Source organism: Gavia stellata, chromosome 6 (genome assembly GCF_030936135.1).
Source record: "Gavia stellata isolate bGavSte3 chromosome 6, bGavSte3.hap2, whole genome shotgun sequence".
NCBI classification, from domain to species: domain Eukaryota; kingdom Metazoa; phylum Chordata; class Aves; order Gaviiformes; family Gaviidae; genus Gavia; species Gavia stellata.
The window spans coordinates 5,195,419-5,220,907 of record NC_082599.1 but is presented as its reverse complement, the minus strand read 5'-3'; the positions used below and the strand labels follow the sequence as shown (position 1 = coordinate 5,220,907).

The 25,489-nt window shown below is 41.1% G+C and overlaps 1 protein-coding gene across 1 annotated transcript in view; it reads right to left on the bottom strand.

The window, feature by feature from the left end:
• The window catches only part of CRHR2 (corticotropin releasing hormone receptor 2), a 110,989-nt gene that overhangs the window by 27,722 nt on the left and 57,778 nt on the right, over nt 1–25,489 (bottom strand). Inside the window, exons 5-8 of the mRNA XM_009820612.2 lie at nt 22,186–22,303; nt 17,764–17,917; nt 15,885–15,945; nt 8,775–8,847 (exon numbers count right to left, since the gene is read on the bottom strand). Of these exons, the coding sequence (XP_009818914.1) occupies nt 8,775–8,847; nt 15,885–15,945; nt 17,764–17,917; nt 22,186–22,303 (406 nt within the window). The remainder of the gene's footprint in view (nt 1–8,774; nt 8,848–15,884; nt 15,946–17,763; nt 17,918–22,185; nt 22,304–25,489) is intronic.

The window sequence follows — 25,489 nt, the reverse complement described above, 5'->3', positions numbered from 1 at the left end:
GGAGGTTCCCCAGGCTGGTCAAGTTCAAGTCGCCATGTGTTGACAGTAAAAACCACAAGAGAAGACTCAAGAGGGTCTTCCTCCAAAGAGGAACCATCCAGCCACTTGCTGATGAAATGTGATTTCCTATCTGGAAAGTATTCTGAGTAAGTTTTCTGGGCAACTGCTGCTGGTCATATGAGTCTCTTATTGGCTGTGGAACATCTCACAAACATAATTAAAAATTACAGAAAGAAAGAGACATTGTAGGAGTGTACATGGTATTGGATGCCTTGTTGGACACTATTGACCCCGCAGCTACAAAATGTAAACAACAGGAAGACAGTAATAGCAACGATGGCAGAACTGGAGATAAATTCTGGATGGACTGTAATCAAATTAGCATATCATCTTTATCCTATGTGTAGCTATGGCAGCATGCTTGCAAAACAGTGAAAATTATGATAAATGTCTTTGCAGGTCATGTACTATAACCTTGCTAGTGGTGAAAGAACTAGGAATCTGTAGAGAGAGGAAATTTAAAAAAATCAATAGGAAGACTAAAGCAATCCAGTGGTTGAGAAAAACCTAAGCCAGTCAGATAGGAAGGAGAAGGGAAAATGAAAAAGATATGTCAGTAATAATAAAAAAAAAAATTCTCAGTTTCTGAACAGAACAATGCAGAAGTGGAAGCAGAAGTGTGAAGAGAGTCAGCAGAAACTAAGAAAATATTCAAAGATGCAATTCTATCAGCAAGGAAGATGTTTGCACAGAACTAGGGGATGCTTTTCAGGGAAAACAAAAATGAAATGCATATAGATACATACATAGGTGCAATGCTTCTATATATAAAATGGCAAGTGAACAAACCTTTATGACTTTTTTAGAACACCAAAAGAAAGGGACTTTAGCAGTGTGGACTGCAATATTTTGACTGGAGCTTTACAGTCAAGCAAAAGGAAGTGAAGATCAGGATTAAGATGCACCACAGATTTTATCTTATTGGACGATATCAGAAAGGAATGGATTCCATAAATATTGGTTAAATTGCTTAATAAACCTATTTCCCCAACCTGCAATACTTTTAAAGACATACTGGAAAAACATGTATGAGACCTCATCGCTCTCTACAATTACCTGAAAGGGGGTTGCAGAGAGGTGGGTGTTGGTCTCTTCTCCCAAGTGACTAGCGACAGGACAAGAGGAAATGGCCTCAAGTTGCATCAGGGGAGGTTCAGGCTGGATATTAGGAAAAATGTCTTTACTGAGAGAGTGGTGAAACACTGGAACAGGCTGCCCAGGGAGGTGGTGGAGTCACCATCACTGGAGGTGTTCAAGGAACATGTGGACGTGGCACTGTGGGACATGGTTTAGTGGGCATGGCGGTGTGGGGTTGATGGTTGGACTTGATGATCTTACAGGTCTTTTCCAGCCTTAGTGATTCTGTGATTCTGTGAGTCTGTGTGATTCTGTAACAGGATGGCAGAAAGATAGCTGTGCTCTTCAGAAGTGTAAGCACCTATGTGGTGTTAGGATAGTCATGCAAAAGCATAGAGAAACACATTTCAAGAAAAAAAGGATAATGTGTGAACAGTGTACAGTCTCATTACACTGATAAACTGGGAAACAGAATGGGAAGAATTATTGAGTCAAGTCCTATAGCTATTGTTAACAGTTATATTGAAACATCCTTTGCACAAGCGGGCAATTGTCACGAAGGATGAGGAAAAGGCTGAGGTACTTAATGCCTTCTTTGCCTCAGTCTTTAACAGCCACACCGGGTATCCTCAGGGTATCCGTCCCCCTGAGCTGGATGACAGGGATGGAGGGCAAAATAGGCTCCCCATGATCCAGGAGGAAGCAGTTAACGACCTGCTATGCCACCTGGACACTCATAAGTCTATGGGGCCTGATGGCATCCACCCAAGGGTGCTGAGGGAACTGGCGAAAGAGCTTGCCAAGCCGCTCTCCATCATTTATCAACAGTCCTGGTCAACGGGGGAGGTCCCAGATGACTGGAGGCTTGCCAACGTGACGCCCATCTACAAGAAGGGTCGGAAGGAGGATCCGGGGAACTACAGGCCTGTCAGCCTGACCTCGGTGCCGGGGAAGGTTATGGAGAGGCTCATCTTGAGGGCGCTCACGGGACACGTGCAGGTTACCCAAGGGATCAGGCCAAGCCAGCACGGGTTCATGAAAGGCAGGTCCTGCTTGACCAACCTGATCTCCTTCTATGACCAGGTGACCCGCCTAGTGGATGAGGGGAAGGCTGTTGATGTTGTCTACCTGGACTTCAGCAAAGCCTTTGACACTGTTCCCCACAGTATTCTCCTAGAGAAGCTGGCGGCCTGTGGTTTAGACAGGTACACTCTTCGCTGGGTAAAAAACTGGCTGGATGGCCGAGCCCAGAGGGTTGTGGTGAATGGGGTGAAATCCAGCTGGCGGCCGGTCACAAGTGGAGTCCCCCAGGGCTCGGTTTTGGGACCGGTCTTGTTTAATATCTTCATTGATGATCTGGATGAGGGGATAGAGTGCTCCCTCAGCAAGTTTGCAGACGACACCAAGTTGGGAGGGAGTGTTGATCTGCTTGAGGGTAGGAAGGCTCTGCAGAAGGATCTGGACAGGCTGGATCGATGGGCTGAGGCCAACCGGATGAAGTTCAATAAGGCCAAGTGCCGGGTTCTACACTTCGGCCACAACAACCCCAGGCAACGCTACAGGCTTGGGGATGAGTGGCTGGAAAGTTCCCCTGCAGAAAAGGACCTGGGGGTGTTGATTGACACCCGGCTGAATATGAGCCAGCAGTGTGCCCAGGTGGCCAAGAAGGCCAACGGCATCCTGGCTTGCATCAGAAATGGTGTGGCCAGCAGGAGCAGGGAGGTGATCATGCCTCTGTACTCGGCTCTGGTGAGGCCGCACCTCGAATACTGTGTTCAGTTTTGGGCCCCTCACTACAAGAAGGACATTGAGGTGCTGGAGCGTGTCCAGAGAAGGGCGACAAAGCTGGTGAGGGGTCTGGAACACAAGTCTTATGAGGAGCGGCTGAGCGAGCTGGGGTTGTTTAGCCTGGAGAAGAGGAGGCTGAGGGGAGACCTTATCGCTCTCTACAACTACCTGAAAGGGGGTTGCAGAGAGGTGGGTGTTGGTCTCTTCTCCCAAGTGACTAGTGACAGGACTAGAGGAAATGGCCTCAAGTTGCGACAGGGGAGGTTCAGGCTAGACATTAGGAAAAAGTTCTTCACTGAGAGAGTGGTGAAACACTGGAATAGGCTGCCCAGGGAGGTGGTAGAGTCACCCTCCCTGGAGGTATTCAAGGAGCGTGTGGATGTGGCATTGTGGGATGTAGCTTGATGGACATGGTGCTGTGTGGTGTTGGGTGGGTTGTGGCTTGTTATTGTTGTTGTGTGGCGTGGGTTTTGTGTTTTTTTTTTTTGTTTGTTTTTTGTTTCCCCCCCCCCCCCCCCCCCCCCCCCCAGGTTGGACTCGATGATCTTACAGGTCTTTTCCAACCGTACTGATTCTGTGATTCTGTGAATATTAGATAAATCGTTACTATTCCTTGACTTCTATTGGAAGACACCTAATGAAGCCTACTTCTATGAATGCTAGAAGTCTTGTTAGTTTAGCTTAAAAATATTAATGGTCATTTATGATTAATTTCTTTTTTGTCAATAATACTATTAAGCTTAAGTACCTCCACTCTCCTCTGTGATGTACTTATAAAAAACACCACATCTTTCCACAGTCTTGGTTTTGAAAAACTAAACAAACTCAGATATTTACTGAAACTTCCTCCATGACATAGTCATCCAGAACATCAGCCAGTGATTGCTATCTATAGGATATTGCTATATCCCATAACCTGAAGCTGAGCTGGAGCTGGACAAATTCTTTGCAAGCACTGTAAAGAAGAGCAGTTGTAGAAATAAGGTCTAAAGGGGAAGAATTACATGGTTTGTAAAGTCCTCTGAAAGAGTCAGCATGGGGACAAGGGAGATCCAGCTGATGATAGTCTACTCAAGTTTCTGAAAGGAATTCAAATTCGTTTCCTCAAAAGCTTCTACAGAAATTTGGCTGTTAGAAGTTTGGAGGGAAGACCATTACATACAGAAATACAAGAAAGAAAGGGTAGGAATATATATATAGAGAGAGAGTCTGTTTTCTCAACGGAGAGAGGCTACCAGTAGACCTGTGCTGTTTTACATAGACCTTAGTGATCCATAAAAGGGAATGAAGAGCAGACTGACAGATGTTCAGTGACACTAAGCTACTCAGGATAGAAAAAATAAAAGCTGATTGCAAAGAGCTGAATAGGGACTCACAATACTAAGTGACCAGGCAATAGTATGGCCCATGAAATCACATGATATAAAGGTAGCACAATGGGGAAGTAAAGCAATCTTAACTTTACATGAAGAGTTATGAGATCTGGATATTTTCATTCACAAAAGAAATGTTGGAATTACAATAGCTAGTTCCCTGAATACTTCATCTCAGTTCCCAGTGGTCCTCAAGAAAGGAAACAAAAAATGTTTGGAATTGCTGAGAAAGAAAAAGAAAATAAAACCGAGAACAGGATGCTGCTATAAAAATCCATTTGTGTGGCCACACCTTGAGTACTGGGGCAAGCTTTGATCTTGCCACCACAAAAATGCTACATCATTACTGATTAGAACATCATAAAGACCACTGCAGTACACGTGTCAGCTGTCTCCTGAGCAAAATTCCACGTTGCAATAAGGATGAGCCCATCTACTTAAGGACACTTATCTCTTCTACAGCACTTGTCATCCAGGGATCTCAAAGCATTTTACAACGGAAGATAAGTATCATTAAGCTTGCTTTATAGCTGGGGAAACTGAGACATAGAGCAGCAATCCTACTTGTTCAAAAGTAAATATCTGATGAAGGCAGAGACAGAAGTGAACTCCAGGTCTCCCTATCAGCTCATATACCCACTTATGCCAGCAGTTAATTGATTGTGGTGAATTATTTTCAACAAAACCCAAAAAGCAGAGGTTAGAAAACTGTTCAGTTCTCAAGCACAAGGGGAAAAATCTATTAAAGCTGAATGTAAGCTTTGAGAAAAACTAAATATTTGATCTGCCTTTTTGAAAAACTGAAAATTTAATACAATTTTAGCTCTCAGAAATATTGCAGAGCAGTTCATATCTGGGATCAGTTCACAACAGTAGTTACCGAGAAAAAAAGCAGCTCAGTTAACTGCCTCCGGTGCCTATTTTCTGAGGTTCGTCCTCCAATTTTGCTGTGTTTTCATGGTTCACCAGTCCTTTGACAGGGATTACATTTAAAATTGAAGGTAAGAAATGTATTTTTCTTAATAAAATCAGGCTGAAATTCAGTTCCCTGGCATGTATTTCCAACCCTTTTCCCCTTCTTTACTTTCATAGAGGGATGTATGATTAAAACTTGGTTATGCCACTCTGAGGAAAGATACCAGAATTAAAAAAAACACTAATTTGAAGAGAAAATACCTAACAGAGTGTATTTTTCTAGTGCTATCAGAAATTGAATTTCAAAGCATCCAATATATTGGACAGTTAGATCTCTCCTGGGATATGTTCAAGCCAAAATCCATTCAGGAATGAAACAAAGAAGGATGATTACCTACATTTTCTCTCACATTTTTTGTCAATAAAAATACAGGTTTCTCACCCAGTATTCAGTATCAGCATTTATAACCAATTTCCTTTGCCTCTGAAATTGTCTCTGAAATTATTTCTCTGTTTTCAGCCCAAGTCAATGTTCAAGGTTCTTCTAAAGACAAGTAGGAAAGCAATCAAACAAATCTCTACTGTATTGTTCAAAGTTTTAGTAACCTAAGATATCACAGAGAATAAGATGGTTTAATGATGGCCTTGAGGACTGCTACCATGATCAAAGGGCTTTATTTTTGGCCAATCTTTATTTCCCAGTGAGGCTTAGAACTCCTGCCTGACCTGTTTCTTGGTGTTACGCTATCTTGTGCTGCAGCAGGTCAATGCATAGAGGCAAGAAAATGAAAAATCAAAACCAGTGGAAATACTTTTTGACAGACAAAATCCTCCTTTTAAAGAGACTTGTCATCTTTAGAAGCAGGTGTTAGCCCTCTGGAAGTAAGAATAGTTACCAACAAGAGCATACAAATTGTATCACCCCTGGCTGATATAATGACACCTCTTGAACACATAATGATGCTACCTTTGTCTAACAGGTAACCAAAACTCAGCTGAGCTGTACACTGGGCACTTGGCTCTTAACTAACTAAAGTAGGTGGAATCAATTTTAACTGCCACCAGCTGAGTGCTCACATGTGGACAGGAACTGTAATTTGATGGAGTTTTTAGACTTTCAGCCTTTAGTGTGAGCCCTCTTTTGGAAATACCATTAATTTCTTCCAGTAACATTAATGTCTTTTTATCGTACAATGGGATAGTTCTCTCACAGAATTGTTCTGTGTGTTCTTTCATAAAACATGAACTTCAGTTGAACATTTTAATTCTTCATTAGTTCAAATCCAACTCATTAGCTGTGGCTGAAGGAGGTCACAAAGTTGTACTATTTTTGAAATCTTTGTGTCTTCCATTTCTGGTGACCATTGTTCACTGGAGGGAAGAGGAAAGCAGCACTTTGTCCCCATCTGTGTTAAGGCGGAGGCGTACTGACATATTGGGAGGTGGTGATGTTTGACTGTGTTGCCCTGAGCACATGGTAGACATCAAACTTCAGTGCTCTTAACCCAGCATTTCTCATGGCACCCTTGAAAGGGTCAGTAACTCCAACAATAATAAGTGATGCTTGAGTTACTACATATGATTTGATTTTATTCATATAAGGATCAAAAAATGAGCCTGTCAAGTTGCTTTAACACACTGTGGAGTTGTGTATTTTAATTATAATCACAAGAGTCAATTGTCAGTTTAAAAAAAAAAAGGGGACACACACATTTTAGCAATCAGGAGTTTTCAGATTTGCCTTTTAGACTATATTTCCAGAGAGCTCTTTTCCTCACCCAGCAGTGCTTTCTGACGGGAGTAACCATAAGGAGAGGGAAAGAAGGGCTTGCCCTTATGTTACTTTTCTAAATTATATCAGCTGCTTTCCACCCCACAGTGCAATTGCTGTTGTTATCTCATTAATGGTTTAATTAGAGCTCAAGTGCAGGCCAATGTAGAAAGGTTCAATATACGATGTCAGTTCGGGGCAGTATAGTTACTGGCTCAGTTTAGAGGGGTCTCAAGGCTGCTCTAAATTAGAGGCAGATATAATGACCTGTATATAAAGAGGCAGCCTCCAACTGTACCTCCATTTTCTGTGCCTCTTTGGTGTCTTTAAATAGAAAGTGCTGTTCTGGGGAGAACAAAGCTGTTTTCATGACTCTAAGCTGCCTATGGTATCGGCCAGAGATGCTATCCAAGGATTTTACAGCTCTTGTTGACTAAAGGGGTTATGGTAGATTCACAGACTTCTAGGCAATGATGTGAAAACTAAATGCTCCAAGTATTGCAAACTTCCTACCTTGTGTTGTCTGAATAGGATTTGTTTGTGACTTAGTCTTTATATCAGTGAGTCAATTTACCATGAGGTTGTTTGTGTTATGGGGATGGCTCCCTTGGTGGCACACAATTATATTGTGTGTATCACACCAATTGTATTTCTCTCCTTAGAACATAAAGAAAAGAATTTTTACATAAAAACAGATTCCTACTACGTTTTTTCTCTTCAGCTACACACAATATGATCTGTTTACTGCCTCTTAACAATTAACAGAGAAATTAACTCTCCTGATTTCAGGTTAGCAAACATTGAGATTAGTAGCTGGCTTCCTAGGCAACAGAGAAGCTTTTTTCATGCTGAATCACATGAAAGGCGCAACACTGACAAGGTGAGAGCGCAAGGCTTCTTAGCCTTGAAAAAGCTGGCATTGGCTGCCTATTCTGGAGCATTTGCACCTTCTCCATGGGTGTTGGAGTGGCATAAGGAACAGCTATACTGAATCTTGGTTCCCTAAGACAGGGAACCGCACTGAGCCCTGTAAATTCTCTGTTAGGGCATCTGCCTTGTTCCTAGGTGGCTTTTACCACAAAGGAGTAGAATAGTAGAATCAGGTTTTTCAGCATTGTCCCTTCTAATAGCATTGATCTTTTCCATCCACACCCAGTATTTTCTGGGAAAGCATCACTGCACTTCAGCTGAAGGTTCAAAATGGTTTATGAATGTGCTTCCTTCCTCCTCTGCCTGCGTTGGCACAGGAGATGGAGTGCTGGGTAAACAGATAAACAGCCTGTTAACTGTTGGCGGCACTGAAAAGGAAACTTAATAACAGGAAAGCTAACAAACAAATACACAGCAATGATGGGGATGTAGAAGATGTAGATGACTGTGCAAGGAGACGCAATACTTTACCATGATTACTACATTTTTCTAATCAATGTGAATGATGGAATTGCCCTAGTTTTCAAGAGTCTCAAGTGGATGAGCAGATACTGTAACGGACCTCCTGTTTTTGAATATTTTTCCTTCCCACATCTCAAAACATTGTACAAAGGAAGGCAAACAGCGTTACAGAGGGAAGTAGAAAGAATGGCCTAAGCTCAAGGAAACAACCAAAACCAGATCACTGCAATTCTGACTTGCAGTGTTAGCTACTGTGGCAACTTCAGAGAACAGCTGAAGACGTTTGACCTTGTTTGTGTCTTATTTTACAGAAAAGGAGATGCAGAACATCACAGATGCCTATCAAATTATCCCTCAATGGGAGATGGCAGCAACCTTCCACCCACATACATGCTTACCAGAAGAACAAGAATCACTGGCCCTTGATATATGTAGTCGATATATTTCCCAGGCTCTTTTCCAAACCAGCATCTGCAAGAAACAAAACAAATAAGAAAATAATTTATAAAAGGGAATGCACTTCTTTTAGACTGTAATATCAAGGACACCAGGGAGAGATGTTCCCTTATTCCCCGAGTTGTTTAATCATATACCTAATCAGCAAGTGATTGAGTTTTCTGCTACAAAGCTACCTTTTGTTTGGACACAGATCTGAGCCCCATTTTCCCCTCCCATTAGACCATTCATGTTCCCACTACATTTTTCGCTGTTGACCATGTAAATATTTCCAAGAAATGTGAGAACCTGCTATAAGGAGGATGCAGAAGATGTGTCCTGCTGGCTCTGAAAAAGGGATAAAAGAAATATTCTGTGTAAGGAAAAAAAATCTGTTATCTATTGCAGTGCTCAGAGACACTTAAATTCCAATGGGCTGTTACTTACAGCAAACATGTCTCAAGTTGCATGGAAATGCTGTCTAAATAAGGTACTGGATGAATAAGGAGTTCATCCCATTGGCTTTGAACCAAGCTGGTGACCACCAAATCCAGCATACAGTACAAAGACATCATTTGAAGCTAGCAAATACCTGATCCAACATCACCAAAGGGAAATCAACATAGGTTAAGTGAAACCACAGGTGAACTGAAGGGCCTCAAACCAGCAAAGAGCCTGGATGTGTCATGTGTGACTGAGTGCTGGCTTGACTTTCACTTCCACTAATTGCAAGTGTTTTTCTCCCTGCTGTGTTATACAACAGACTAAGCCTGTGATTTCACAGCAACCCATACTGACGTTCACTTCATTCTCTTAACTGAGAGTAATAAATCAGTTACATTTATGTCAGTAAATGAATCAGAAACTGGGCTCAGGTCTGGACTCAATCATTTATATCATTATATTTTCCCTGGTGCAGTCCTGGCCCAGGCCAAACAATAGCCAACTCCGAAACTATTCCTGGCAGACAAATCTGGAACTAGCACGAATCAGAGGACATTCCCAATAGTCTACAAACTGCAGCTACCCTGATTTGGAGGCCAAGAGGGTTTAATAATATGGATATGAACTACTCCATGATATTTGGACTCCAGCCCTAGGAACGATTCCAGGCCCAGCTAATTTAATATTACAGATACAGCCACATGGTCGGGATCCTGGTTCCACCAAGCAGAGACAACTTTGCGGTCATAATGCCTTAAGGCTTAGGTCATTGGAGCTCCAGATCCCTTAGGAAGTAGATTTTGGAGTTCAAGGGTCTGAGATTTTTCTTCCCTTTTGTGGATACCACATAAGTCGTCTACACAGCAAAAATTATGCCTTCCCTGTGTTTGCCTTGTGACAAAAGATAAGCTTAGTGCCACTGGAGACATGAAAACAAGGGTAATTCCTGAGCCAAGGAGACCATGGAGGCAGGTGCAGATTTGCACTTTTACAAGTGTGCAAGAAATAATACTTGTTTCCTCAAAGAGGTTGCAGTCTGTAAGACGCAACCTCATGAGTCCAAGGCAAATAAATTGAGATAAAGAAAGCTATGGTTCAGATGGAATTATTTTGAATCACATAATGTCCCCAAAGCCTTTCTCAAAAATGTTTTTCTTGCTAAAACAGAAGGAGCTGTTTGCCCATTGCAAAATGCTCTTACTGAACTAAATGTACAGAAACATTGAGATATGCAGCAGGTATCTAGGAACACAATTCAGTATCACACAATTTTTTGCCTTTCTTGATTCAATTTCTACACCTTTTAAGTTCCAAATGAATGAGAGAGCTCTGAATATTTTACAAATATAAACCATGTCTGTTATTCCCTGATGCGCTGACTGCAAATTAGTGTAAATTGATAATTTTGCAACTAATCTTCCAAAATTTGGTGATAAGAGCAAGACTTGGAATAGGGTACTTCCTCCAGGCAAGCTATCATCCAAGAAGAATCCCCAGCGAAGCCTGAAATGAATGAAACAGATTTTTTTTTTTTTTTTTTTATTGCAGAGATGGAAAGATGTGAAGAAAAATGAATTGCAAGATATGCCAAGGCAGGAAATACAAATCTCCAGAACTTGCAAGACCTACATTTGGGAGAGGTTTTTGAAGGGCATTTTGGGACAACTATTATATACTGCCTGAAACTCAGAGAACCAAGATTTATTAGAAGAGGAGTTTCTGGGAAGCTGGCTGTTCTAGCAGAGGGACTAATAAGAAACAGACCAGACTGAGACATACAGCAGAACTTAGTGGGCTAGAAAAAGTCAGCAGAGAATTTGGAACAGAGCTGGTAGAGCGCAAATGAGGTTCCAGGGCAAAGGCTGCTCATTGCTCTTTGGAATTTAAATATTGCTTAATTGTAAGACCATACTGAAGAGCAAAATGCTGACATTAATTATTTGAAGGCCAGTATTAGACCAAGGTTGCATTGAGTGAAGCATCATGTGTATATACACACTTCCACACAAGTTGAGGGACAAAGGTTGTGGCCAAAAGTATACTTCTACAACACAGGCATCTTCATGGGAGCTTGATGCTCCAGGATTTAGTGGGAAAAAAAAAAGCAGCTTTTCTAGAACGTGTTCATCTCATTAGTCTATAAAACAGATCTGTTACATTGTAATATAAACATTTCTAATATACCTATTAAATGAGGCAGGTAAGTGAGAGAGGACAGATATTTGCCAGTGTCATTACCTATTGCCATAGCATTTGATTAGCTATATTTCATATTCACAGTCTAACTGTTCAAACTGGGACCTTAGCTGTGATATTGCAAACCTTTCTGCCTGTCATCTTAACCCTTACTTTAAATCCAACATAAGCTATTATTTCTGCAATAAAGTCAGCACTGCATGTTTCTTTAAAGCCAAAAAGAGAAACCTAAACCATTGAAAATTACTTGGTGCATCAGAATTTTAATTCCATCTGTGTGAAATACAAGCCATTTTCTTTTTTTTTCTCTTTTTTTTTTTACCACTGAAAGAATAAACAAACACTCCCTGAGTATTGAAGAGGGCAATTTAGGAAGACAGTTCTGATTAGACTCAGATATGTAAACATACTTCTATTGAATAGCACTAATTAATATTCTTCATGGTTCTCTGATAGTTCTTTATATAACAAAAACCACCACTGGTTTTATAATTATTGTTAATTAGATCTTACTAATGTTCTTCCCCTTACCAACTGTCCATCAAGGAAATTACTACAATAACTCTTAATCATTTGTGTGTGTTTTTTTATTGAGACTTAACAGTACTTTTTTCAGAGTTGTCAGATTTTGCTAAAGAACTTCTAAACCCCAGACAGGGTATTTGCCACAGTACCAATTATATTTGCCTCAATATGCAGAACACGGTCTCTAGCAAGAACAAAAAAGAAAAAATTCAGAAGCTGGTTGAAGCATTTTCTTAACATTCTTCCTGTGTGGTATTTTGAGCTTTTAAACTATTGTGAGCTACATAACCTGAACTCCAGTTCAACCTCCAAACAACTTAAGTTACAGATGAAATGCATACTCAATGGAGAAGAGGAGTTTCCCATTTTGTCCTGAATTTTGGGCTTTCCACTGGGATATCCAAACAGTCTTGGAGGCTGCAGGAGAGTACATGTTTTCTGTGCGTGTCCAGTTTGCTGGGTCTGACCTCATGGGGTAATAACACGTGATTTCCCCAGTGGTCAAGATAAACGGAGCATAACAGCTAGGCTGACTGGGGAGACCAGTCTGTCTTCACAGAATAGCTGAGGTTGGCAGGGACCTCTGGAGACAGTCTAGTCCACACAGTTGCCCAAAGCAGAGTCAGCTGAAGCAGGTTGCTCAGAGCTATGCCCAGCTGGCTTTTGAGTAGCTCCAAGGATGAAGACTCTACAATTTCTCTGGGCAATGGCAACCTCTTCCAGTGTTTCACCACCCTCACAATAAAAAGGTGTTTCCTGATGTTCAGATGGAATTTAATGTGTTTCAGTTTGTGCCACTGCCTCTTGTCCTGTCATGGGGCACCACTGAGAATTGTCTGGCTCCACCTTCTCCACACCCTCCTATAAGACATTTATAAACATTGATAAGATCCCCCCCTGAGCCTCCTCCTCTGCAGTCTAAACACTCCAGACTCTCTCAGCCTCTCCTTGCATGACATATGCTCCAGTATCCTGACAGCAATTATTTCTCAAAGCCAGGGATTAGTTTTATCTGACCTGTCTATATTTGCACACACTTACAGAATTCAAATTAAAGGCATGATTTCTCTATCATCCCAGCACAGAGAAAGAATTCTGTAAATGCCACAAAGTTTAGAATAAACTGACCCAAAGGCTGATGGACTGGAGAGGAGAAAAGACCGTAACTAAGTTAAATACACACATGTGCACATCTCACACACATGTACCAGAGATGCATTCCTACATGTGCTTCACTTTGACTGTTTAGCAAAATCTGCCCCTTTCCTCAGTCTGGGAGGCAGTAAGCAGGGGCTATCTGAAGTATCACATGCTTTAATGCTTGAGAAGATGACTGAATATTTATGCCAATTGACAGGACCTCAGCAAGTTATTCATCTCTTGTTTTGCTGTGGTTCATTTACTTTACTGAGTCTCCTCTGCATATAACATTACTACAAATGCAAAAAGCAGATTTCACTTAATAGACTTTGCCTTACAGCTTAATGCCCTTCTCAGCTCTTCATTTACAAGAGCTCTGCCTGTCTGCCTGGGTGTGTGTGCCAGATCAAATGAATGGCACTATTGAAGAATCCAGTCTTGATTTCTCAAGCAGAGTAAAGTACATGAATCTTGGCCCCACAGCTGACAGTAAGCAAGCACAACACTGAGGCTCCAGGCCATTACACCTCACACTATGGTGGGCAGAAGCCAAATTCTGTACTTTCTCAATGCACAACACATTTGGAATAGATATGACATGCAGTGAGGATGTATGTGAGTGAATGTTTCGCTCCAAGGCAAACACCAGCATTAAAGACAGAAAGCTGAAAACATCCCGAGACATTAGGTTTAATTGTCTGGGTCGACCAAGTGTAACCTGGCACCTCCCTTATCAGTAAGGATGTGAGGCAAATTACGTATATCACAGAATCACAGAATGGTTTGAGTTGGAAGGGACCTTTAAAGATCACCAGGTCCATTTGATAACCCACCCAAGGCAGAGAGCTTGAGCCTAGAGACTCAACAGGAACAGCCTGGATATTCTGCATACCAAATAGGATCACTTTGTCTTTCTTGCCCTGCTGACTGCATTTTGTATCCCCCTTTCTTCTGTTGCGCAGGATCTGGGCCAGTTACACCTTTGCTGGTGAAAGGTGGCACACATTCCTATGTAAATGCATCATGTCTTTCTTCATATCCATGATACATCAAGGGGAGATTCTTTCACATTCACTTTGCGGGTATACAATGATGGTGAAAGGAGGCAGTGGTACAGATGATGCAGTGGTTTCTTCATCTATCCACCTTGTGCGCAGTGCAATCCCAGTTGTTGCGGCATGCTTCTATCAGGGGTCCTACTTTCCATTATTTCTTTTGGGAGTAATGAGAAGTCTTCCAAAATGAGGTGTTCAAACCTTGGTGTTGAACTCACTCACAACAGGAATGTTCAATGTGCATCACCGTTATTAAAGCATGTTGTGTTTTGCCTCTCCAGGTTTCAAGACACAAGTTTTGGTTATTTTGGTTTTATGCTGTTTAAGCTGATTAGTTCCTTCAGCTCTAGTTCTAGAGCTGAAAGTCCTACTTCAGCACAGTGGTACAGCTGCCATGCTGCCCTGGCTTGGGCAAGGTATCAGCTGCAAGGAACCTGACCATGAAGCAAACCCAGAATGTTGTGATCCTTGATCCATCCAGAAACAAGAAGGTCTGTGAACACAGAAATTAGGGAAATCTGGTGATCTGAGGTTATCTCCCAGGGCTGATTGACTTGGACACCAAGGTTCCAACTAAAGTTCTTCTTGCCATTTTGAGACTACAGTATGAATTCTCCTCTATGATAACTGTAAGCAGGGATAGAATCACACAAAATTTCTCCTCCAGTGAAAGGGTGTCTTTCTGAATGCCAATATGTGTAACTCCTGGGAATTAGATTATCACCTTCAAAGTCACCATTAAAGCTACAGAAGAGAGATCGGTTAAGGGCTCAAAAGTTTGTGGGAAGGAACTTAGTGGTGCATAACAGAATTCCTCCCATGCCTACAGCATGGATGCCCAAAGCTCAGCAAGTCATCCTATCCATCTCCCTTACAGTCAGGAGAAATAGTGCATGTAAGTCTAATTCATCCAACCTGCTTTGGACATCTCCTTCCAGATGAGATGAAATGCACCCCAGACTGCATTTACTGTTTTGACTGATTACAGCTGGTCATAAGAGACCACAGATTAGTGCAGATGCAGACACCTACAAGGTAGACACTTACATTTAATCAGATGCACTACAGACAGACAAACAGTGTGGTCATATGAGAAACAGATTCATGCAGAAAAGAATTTTTTTAAGGTTAGGGAAGAAGGGAGCTGTAACAGATAATAGACATTGATCCAAACACTAGTTGAAAAGTCCAAGCCGAGCTATATCTGACCAGTATCGATGTTTGGGGGAAAAATTCCCAAAACACAGATGCCTCTTTATCTCACGTATTTTTCAATTTCATGCACTAACTGCTTACAGTTGGAGAAGCCAGAAACAGAAATGCAAAAATTCCAGCCATAAGACTATTCTGGGCAGACTGTCAACTGAATTCTGCACACCCAGAAGGCTTAATCCTTTAGCACTCAACTGTATTTTTTACCAAGGTCTTACTCAAGAAAAACTCCCATGGAAGGAGATTACCCTGACTGTAAATCATGTATAGAGCTATCAAATGAGAGCTTCAGGGCTTGGCCAAGGATATTTAGGAAAGGTATTTTCAGGAGTTGACTCAAGTAGTGCTCTGAAATTTGAGATGGTCTGGATTTGGATGGAGGTGATGTGATCTTTCCTCTTCCCTGTCAATCATCCTTATTTCTAAATTACCAGTTCAGCCTGCAGGCATTTCTTAATTTATTTAGAGAGCCACAGAAACACAAATGTTAATAACACTTACTGTTCATTTTCATAATATAGTTTGCCAATGGCCCAGGCAATGATGATTGGGCAAGGAATACCTGCAACACCAAAAAATCAGGAGTTAATCACAATCCATGGATGGATGGATGATACAGATGTAGATTCAGATTTGCATGAGGAGAGTTTTGGTTAATGAACTGGAAGACTCTCTTCTTCTTTCAACAGACAAGAACTGCCAAATTCACTAGTTTTGTTTGACCTCAGATTTTGCATTCAAGTGAACAGGCTGCCCACACGGGGCTTGTCTTGCCAAACCTCTCCTGGCCAAGTTCAAATTATTGATATGTTGGTTGGAAAGGACCTCTGAAGGTATCCACTCCGATCTCCTGCTCAAGGCAGAACTGGCAACACCAGCCCACCTGAGCCAAGGCTTAGCCTTGCTGAATTTTCAATACCTCCAGTGTCAGAGATTCCACAGCTTCTAAGTCACCTGTTCCACTGTTGCACTACCTTTTGATAAATTTTCTGTTTTTTTTATGTCCAACTGGAACCTCCCAGTCTGTAATTTGTGGCCATTGCCCCTTCTCATAATATCTACTACTACCAAGAAGAACTTGGCTCCATCATCTTTGTAATTATCCTTCAAATCATTCTTGGTACCTAACAGATCCCTCTTTAACTTCCTCTATGACAGATTAAACAAGCTCAGCTCCTTCAGCCTCATTTCACAGGTCATGTCCTCTAGGTCCCTGATCATACTGACGGCCTTCTGCTTCATAATCTGTAGTTTTTCCACACCCCTTTTGACCTAAGAGACCCAAAACTGACCACAGTATTCCAAAGGCAGCCTCACCAAAGCTGAGTAGAAAATATTAGTAACTTCCCTTAATCTTCTGGCCACTCAATATGTGTTTTACCTTATTCATGATGAGAAGGCACTGATGGTTCATACTCAGCCTGCATCCACTGCAAGCCCTACATCCTTTTCAGCAGGACTGCTACTCTGACCGTCGGTTCCCAGCCTGTACTGACAGACCAGCCTATATTGCTGCAGCTAGGGAAAAGGAGCATCCTTTCACAGAATCACAGAATCACTCAGGTTGGAAAAGACCTGTAAGATCATCAAGTCCAACCATGGTGGTGTTAGTTGACTAACACCACCATGCCCACTAAATCATGTCCCACAATGCCTCGTCCACATGTTCTTTGAACTGTTCCTTGAACAGCCTTTGCTCTGGCCCAGGCTGACACGGTAGAAAGGATGTAGTGGCATTCAATAAGCTATTTTTCTGCCTTTGAGTAGCCACAAGGGTAGTACAAAGGTGACATGTTAAGGGCTGTTTTCTAGGAACAAACCCCTCAGCAGTCCAAAAGACAGCTGTAAGGTTGGACTAGCAGATAATTAGGCTTCTAGTCAGCTCCTCACTTAGAAGTGTCTCATCTGTCTCGTGAGACTGAGTGGTCCATGGACAGTGCCTTTTCTGTTTTATGCCCTGTTGAGCAGCAGTGTATAAGGGATTGTGATCCCTGCTTTGCTGATCAAAGTCAAAGGGACATGGTATGAACTGCTGCATTCCCAAAATGCTGAGCCTGGGAGTTTTCTTTCTTTTTGTAACACCAGGTGCCTGAGGATCTAAATGAAGAAGTCAAATCCAGCAATAACCTATTAGCTTTATGTCATCACCACAGTGAAGAACTAAACCTGATCTCATGTTGTTCTAACAAAGTTATGTTTGAATGTCAGATTTCACCAGAGTGAATAACTAAACCTGATCTCATGTTGTTCTAACAAAGTTAGGTTTGAATGTCAGATTTCACCACAGTGGGATTTTTAAAGTTTATTCTTGCTGCTCTTGTCTTTATCACTTTAATGCCAGATACCACATAACACCATTTTAAACACATAAGGCACTTACACCATCCTATGAAGAGAAAGACCCATTTCCGCAGCTTATCTGTGGAATAAGTCATCACTATAGCCGTGTGTAAGTAGCAGCCTTCCACAAACATCCAGAAGAAGTTGGTCACCACAAAATAATTGTAGACAGTGGTAATACATCGACACCAGGGCTGGAAAGGAAACAGAAAAGAATATTTAAAAATCATGGTGAGAAAATTTTAAAGATTCTATATTCCCTTAAAAATCAATGGTAGAATTCATTCACAGGATGCAGATTTATACCTGTGACTTGGAATCAGAATATCTTAGGTGCTGTTGGGAAATCACAGCTATGTCTGTGACTTTCTGCTGAGGTTTGGCTTTGACCACAACATGAAGGATCTCCTGTACCTGAGCATGTCTGGAAAGTTAACATGCCATAAGGCATGCCCACACCAGCAGTCTGCAAGCAGTTTAAGAAGCAGCCGTGTAGGAAGAAGACAAGAGGAGGCAGGTCATTTGACTACAGATGATCTTTCAGAGAGGTACAGCCACAGCCTAGGGTCGTATTCAAAGATGACATAAGAGTCTATGCATATCTTAGGCAGTATAACCCACCTGCTGAGCAATTCAAAGAAAATATAAGATAGAAGTTAATGTCACAGACTTGCTTCATTTCCACTGAAGGGAAGGAGCACCACTGACATTTAGAGAAAAGATATTTTACTTTCAAGATACGCTTTTATCAGCTACTTCATCCCCTCTATTCCTGACATTAGTGCTTCAGTCTGTAAGTCACATCACTACACACATCACCTATGAATTTTGCCATAACTTCAACAGGAATTTTTGGTCAGGCTCGAAGTATCAGTAAAGGCATCTTCTCCTAATGGCTGTGCAGTGAGAGCACAGCTGTGGAATACACTATTAGCTACAGAGAGGCAGATGGTACCCTCACATCAATAAATCACAAGTAACTGCTGATGGTAATTTCCATAGTGCTACACACAGAAGTCTGGGAAAATTTCTTTCTGACCAAGCAGGCATTCAGCATATTCCCTGAAGCATGACATTAATTACCTATGTTAGCTGGTATCATTGATGTAATTTTGGTCTCACCATTATTCAGCCTTTTAATTAACTCTACTAAAGTATTTGAAACTTTTGACCCTCAGTTAATTTTATTTCAGACTTCATATGCATGAGGTATTGATGATCTCTAGGCAGTCAACAGAGCAGTGGATGCACTATCACACCCAGAAAAATTCTGTAGACTAAGAATTTATTGGAGAAGAACACAGTTACAAAATGATAGCCCATTCACAGGTTGTGATCGCTTCTGTTTATTGAGCTGAAATAAACAGAAGAAATCTTTTAGATGTGTTAAAGCTTTAATTTCAGTATTATGTCATTAAGATTTGAAATTTAGTTTGGCTTCATCCAAATTCAATCAAAGCAACTCAGAAGATGAAACATTTTGTTTTCAAAGTTTTCTTTAAACCAGATGAAATTTTCTTTTTTTTTTCTCCTCTTGGTCTGAGCAAAGGAAAACAAAACCACAAACCAAAAAAACCCCCTATTTTTGGCTAACACCGAATAAATATTTTGGCTCCATTCCTGACTGACCCCCAAGCTAGTAAGACTAGGTTTCCAAAGGCTCTAAGTCTCACATTTAATTTTTCGAAGGTATGAGATGAATTAAATCTTTCCCTGTGGCCTCAATCTCATGTAAATTCTCTGATACAATGTCTAGACTCTTGTTCCACTCTTTTCCTCAGTTGCAACACTTACACAGTTTTTTTCCTCTCCACAGCTGCCCATTTTCACAAGAATTGTAAAAAATAATTATATCAGAGCCTGTTGTTCCTGTGTCACAACTCAGTGGAATTAGCCAGTGGGTTGGGAAGGTACTGGGACAGATACAGACAAATACACATGATGGTGGTGAGATCTCCCTCTGCATTGTTTCCATAGGTAACCAGAATAAAATGAATTTTGAGCAATTCCTTTTGGAATTGTGGATTTATTATTATTGAATAATAAACCTAATTAGCAGAACTCATTAATTTATACCGTTACATTTATTTGACTGAGGATTCTTGATCCCCATATGTATCCACCATTAGGCTCCAGCTACCTTCAGCAATTCCCCATCTTGATTCATTAACATAAGCACTGTAACTTCATGCAAAATGTTTCCACATTGAGTCCTGGATGCTTCTGTAACTGTGTTATTACTGATCAGCACAAAAGAGATCACATCATCAGCTGGCATAAATGATGTTGCTCCTATCGATTTCAGTGGTGGTGTTCTGACTCTGACTTATACCACAATAAGAACATAGCAAAGTTATCATTAAGCTTGTATAAAGCATCTTCCCGAAAATATTGCAGTGTTTTGCAGAGAAAACATGAGTTAAAGAAAGAAAACTGAGGCATATGAGGATCTGTCCTTATATTTGCAGGTTTATATTTTCCTTGGCATTTTGTGGTCACATTTTAAAAAGCATTTGAGTGCCTGACTCCAACTGATTTTTCCTAAATAACTGTAAAAATCTGTATTAAGATTTACAGTATTGTCATGAGAGTAGATCACACAGCATAAAGCTGTCAACAATAAAGCTCATATACCACCATCTTCTGTAGCCTGAAAATGTCAGAAACACAGACAAAGCAAACAGAGAATTAATAGAAGCTGTATCTTCTCAAAGGAGCATCTGATTGAATAATAATACAGAGTTATGCATAGATGTCCCAAAAACCTTAGAATATTAGACCTCTTCTTTATCTAGGTACTAATGACTCTTCTATTTGTTTTCCCAAAATATGGGATTAAAGTTCAGATGTCAGATCTTACATTTGAAAAGTTAGCCAAAGATGATGAGTGCCCAGCTGACATTAAAATGAATGGATAGCCAGGCTCCTGGGGTGGTTTTCAATTTCTACAGGACCAGTTCCTACGTGAGTGGAGCCACGTTGACTGATATCAGCTATGGATGCAGCTCACAATCTACAGGCACTTTATTCCACCTGCTTTCCAAAAAGACAGAGTATGAAGGGGGGGTGTGTGTCTATGTGTGTGCATGTGTGTTTGTAGCACACTGTTTTTTCTTTATTATGGAGGTAAATATCAGGGGACAACTCTAAAAGGAGAATATTCCACTGTAAGAATATTATAATGGGAATGAGAACAGTAAAAACCTCTGCCAAGGGACTATCAAAAATAACTATTTCCCAAGAAAATAAAGAAAAGTGCTTTTTATTTTGGAGTGGATGCTTTTAATACACTCCAAAGTCCTCGTATTATTGGGGCTATTGGGTGATTAAACAGTGGGAGGCATTACAGTACTTACATAGGGACTGATTTAATGTCCTCACTCAGACAAGCATCTGCAGTTGGGGGTTACATGAGTGAACAAGAAATAACATGGACAGTAAGAAAAATGGGAGTATTGTGACATGCTGTATTCCTCAACAGTGCTCAAAGAAGATGCCTCACTTCTTGCCCGATTCAACCTTCCCATTTTTTATTGTGTGCATCTGTCTGGTGCCTTGAACTGGCTCTGACTCTCAATTACCCATCAGAAAAGTGACTTAGATCACTACGCCAGCAGAAAACTTTTCCCCACTTTTTTGTTGGCTAGGTTAGTTTTCCACCGGTTTAGTCAGTTCGGCCTCCAAAGGTTCAGTCCTCCCCAAGGGATCAAGAAAAGGTACAGAGCTTGTGCAAAATAAGCAGCCGGAGCTGGAGTGAAGCGCTTGGGTCCCTGAAGAAAGGAGCCATCCCTTTCAGTGATAGGGAGTTGCTGCTGGATGCAGCCCATATCACAGAATGTCATCCTCAAGGCCAGCATGAGGAAGAAGGGATTAGCAGAAAAATGGAATTTTTTCCCACAAAGATATCAAGAAGGAAAAATAGTACTGTTTCAGGCTCTATTTCTTATTTTCTTGGGAGTGCCACTGACTCCAGACAGCAAGGTGCCCACTGTCATCAAAGAAAGTAGCTGACCCAGAGCCTCAACAGCCAAATCAATTATTTCTGTAGTCTGTTCATGGGGATGTTGCCCTCTGGAATTAATGCTTTCCCTACACAAGTGCACATCACTGCAAGATGCACTGACAAAAATGTTCAAGAACCACCAAATTTAGGATCCTGCACAATACTGTGTCTCACAGTATATAAATTTGGAAAGCATCTATGGTCAATGAAGATAAGAGAGAAGCTTTTGGGTGGGATTTTTACTTTAAAAAACCCCTTTGATACTCAGTAATGAGGAAATAAATGAAAACTTAGCAAATCTAAGCTAATTTTCTTCATCTTTTTGAAATTACATGAAAGTCACTCTGAGCATGTGGATAGGTGCTTTTTGTATTATTTCTATCAGTAGAACAAATTCAGCATCCTTTCCTGCCCGCCCCCAAACTACATGACAGAGACATGCTACCTCCAAGCACTTACTTCATTGCTTTCATGTATGTTGTGATCTATCATTTGAAGCAGAAACCACATCACATTCCTCAGGATGAATGTGGTGATCAAGTTCCAGTGGATAATATTCCGCAGGCATCTAATACTCCTAAACAGGGAAATACATTTAAATCATCATATGTAGTAAATATATCACATATACATTAATGACTATATAAAATAAACAAGCTAATTCTGTTCGCTTGCAAAATGCCTCACGGTTTATCCCCATCCACTACCTCTCTTACACTACGCAACAGGAGGTTTGCCTGTCCCACGGGTCAGCAGTAACAGTCTATGAGGCTATCTGTAGCTTCTATCTTTACCAGCAAGCACGCCTGGGTCCCCATTCTCTGGCTCTCAGGGCAAATTGCACAGCCGTGCCAAAGACAAAACTTGGATTTTTCAGTGTAGTCACAACACAAATAAATGATATAAATATAAAACAGCAACAGGAGGATGGCAAAATCTGTGCTTCTTTTCCTTGCTACACACCTTCCTTCCAGAAACCACAGCAACTTTTACAAAGCCATGTACAACGATTTGTAGTGATAACATGAGGAGCTCCCTTTGACAAGAATCAATTCAAGCAAGGGAAACAGGATCTACTGGAAAGACTCAAATATTCAAATGGTCATTTCATCCTTGGTTACCAGTTTTGCTCCACTCCATCCCATCAGTTCTATTATAATGTCAACTAGAATTGATAAGCCCCTAAACAACCAGGCTGCACCGAAGTCTGTTGCATTGTTCACAGAAAGAAATTTGGTGACAAATATCTGCACTGGATTGGCAAAACTGGAATAGTTTACATTCAGTTATTCTCTTGAACAGGCTTGCCTGTGTGAAGTTCAAAGTTTTCAGACCCATTAATGCAATACGAGAGCATGGACTGCCTGGTCTTCAGTCCTGGGCTTAGCTGGCTGTACCAAGCTTTCTTAAACAAGGTAGAGCTGCATATTCTCCTTCACCAGAAAATATTTGTGTCTGTTTTTAGTCCTTCCTCAACCCCCATTCAGACGCAATGTAAAATATAAGCGCAATGTAAAATATAATCACAATGTAAAATATGAGCTACAAGAAGTTGGGACACAGCACCATAGAACAAAAAAGGAGACATCTTAAACCGTTTTTGCTGCTGAAAATGGCTCCAGGAGGCAGCCAGTGCACGATGCTGATGCCAGCAACTGAACTATCACTGAAGGCAGACAGAAAGTTACTCATTACAGATTCAGTCATCTAAGACAAGATCATTTGTCTTCTCATTCTTTGTGAAATGGTAAAGGAAGGCAAGTGCCAAGTTGCAGTTTTGCAGTTACAGAGTCTTCAGTTAAATGATCTTTTCTCAGCTAAACGCATAACACTTCAGTTATTAAAATCACTTCCACAGGGGTTCAAACAGCCAGTGCCTTTCCCAGGATCATTGTGTTAGGATTCTGCATTTGCCGTATCAGTCTCCCTGTTTGCAAAGGAATCTGTCAAGTAACATGGGACAAACACAGAAAGCGGTGTTCGCAAACCTGCTCAACTGTAGCTCAACTGACTGACAGCAAAAAGAGAAGGCACAATCCAGTAACCAACTTTGCTGGTGCCTCAGGTCTTCTGCATGACAAACAAGCCAGCCTTCTTAATAACAAACACTATTTTGCTATCATAAACACTTACTGCACTTTTCCTAGGACTCGATTAGTCAGTCTTAGAGCCAGAAGCAATTTTGTTACGTCCTTCAGCCTCACAAATCTCTCAAAGATTTCACAGCAATCCAGCAAAAAACCAAACAGACGACCTCCCACATATGAGATACTGCAACTTACAGAAAGATGCTCAGAGGTATAACCCTACTAAGTCAATGTTAAAATAGCTTCTGTGTTTAACAACTCAGGCTCCAGGTACAAAATTGGTATTTGGTTTTGAGAGCCTCAGTGACTCATGACTGGAGTCAATTTGGAAAACAAATCTCCAGCTGCTTATATCCATTCACTTTTATTTAGGCTACAAAACCCAAAAGCATTGCTCTCAGTGTAACCTGTGCTACCAGGGAACATGTCAGAGACATGCCTAACATTGAAAATTTTACTTCTAACAAAAGGCAAAGGTTCACGGTTAGGCTTTCAAAGAAACTAGGCAACCAACACCTACTGACTTTCATGCTGAACCCCAGGAACCCATCTGGCTCTGGACAGACTTTGAAACATGCTGTTAAGGTCTGTTCTCTGTTTATTGTTCTGCACATAAATGTCCTGCGGCTGCTGTTCATCTAGATGTTTTATTTACTCCCTTCAGGTTAAGGATTAGCAGATTAAGGAAGGAGTTTGAAATACTGCTTCTAGGGGGAGAAGGAGGCAGGGGACTAGAAACTGAGGAAATTTAGGTCAAACTGTAGAGTTACTGGCATGAAATTAATTGCTTTTGAGAGCTCTAACAACAAAACAGATCCAGCACATTTGCTACCCGAATGTATTTCTTGACTAAGAGAAGATAAAGGAGTGGGGAAAAAAAAATCCTTGCTGCATGCATCCATTTAGATGTAGTCTAACCATCCCATATGCTGGAATGTCACTAAATCTGGCTAGAAGAAACCTTAATCCTGCAAGATTTACAGCAGGACATTGGACTGGCTGCAGAGGCAAATAAGATCAAACAAATAGTTGTAGACTTTTTGGTTTAGTTCCTAAAAAGAGCTTTTCCCCCCAGTAGGATCCTAGTCATCAAAATCACATTCTCTTCTGTGGCTTGGACTATAAAGACAACCTCAGCATCTACTGTCTGCATGATCTTTGCCCTCCTTACTGCTTTCTGGTCATACTGTTTTGTCTTCTTTGCCCACCTCTCTGCATCTAGCCATTGACTTTTGTTTGGATTGTAAAATGCTTGGGACAGAGCAAACTTTTAGTGATGTGTGTTCAGGATGAAGAGCAAGAGGGTCTGGTCTGTGTTGGGAACTCCCAGGCTCTACAGATAATTATGATCAAAACTCTCCTTGTTTACAAAAAGCCACATGTGCTAAGGGAAGATATGTTCCTGGTGTAAAATGAAGTAAAGTATAAATGTGACCAGCAGCTGGAATTTACCAAAATGAGGCCTGAAGCCTTGTCAAATAATGCTTTGGACGTGAAACAGGGACACTTAGGTCCCATGTCCCACTACATTTAGCAAAAGCCATAGTCTGGGTATCAGCAGCCTTGTACCATGGCCTCATTCCCTTTCTGAGACACTCTGTGTACGGCACGGATGGTAAGTAGATGCTTTCATCTGCTAAAAAGCTTCATGTCTTTGCTAACAGAGCAATGAAGAA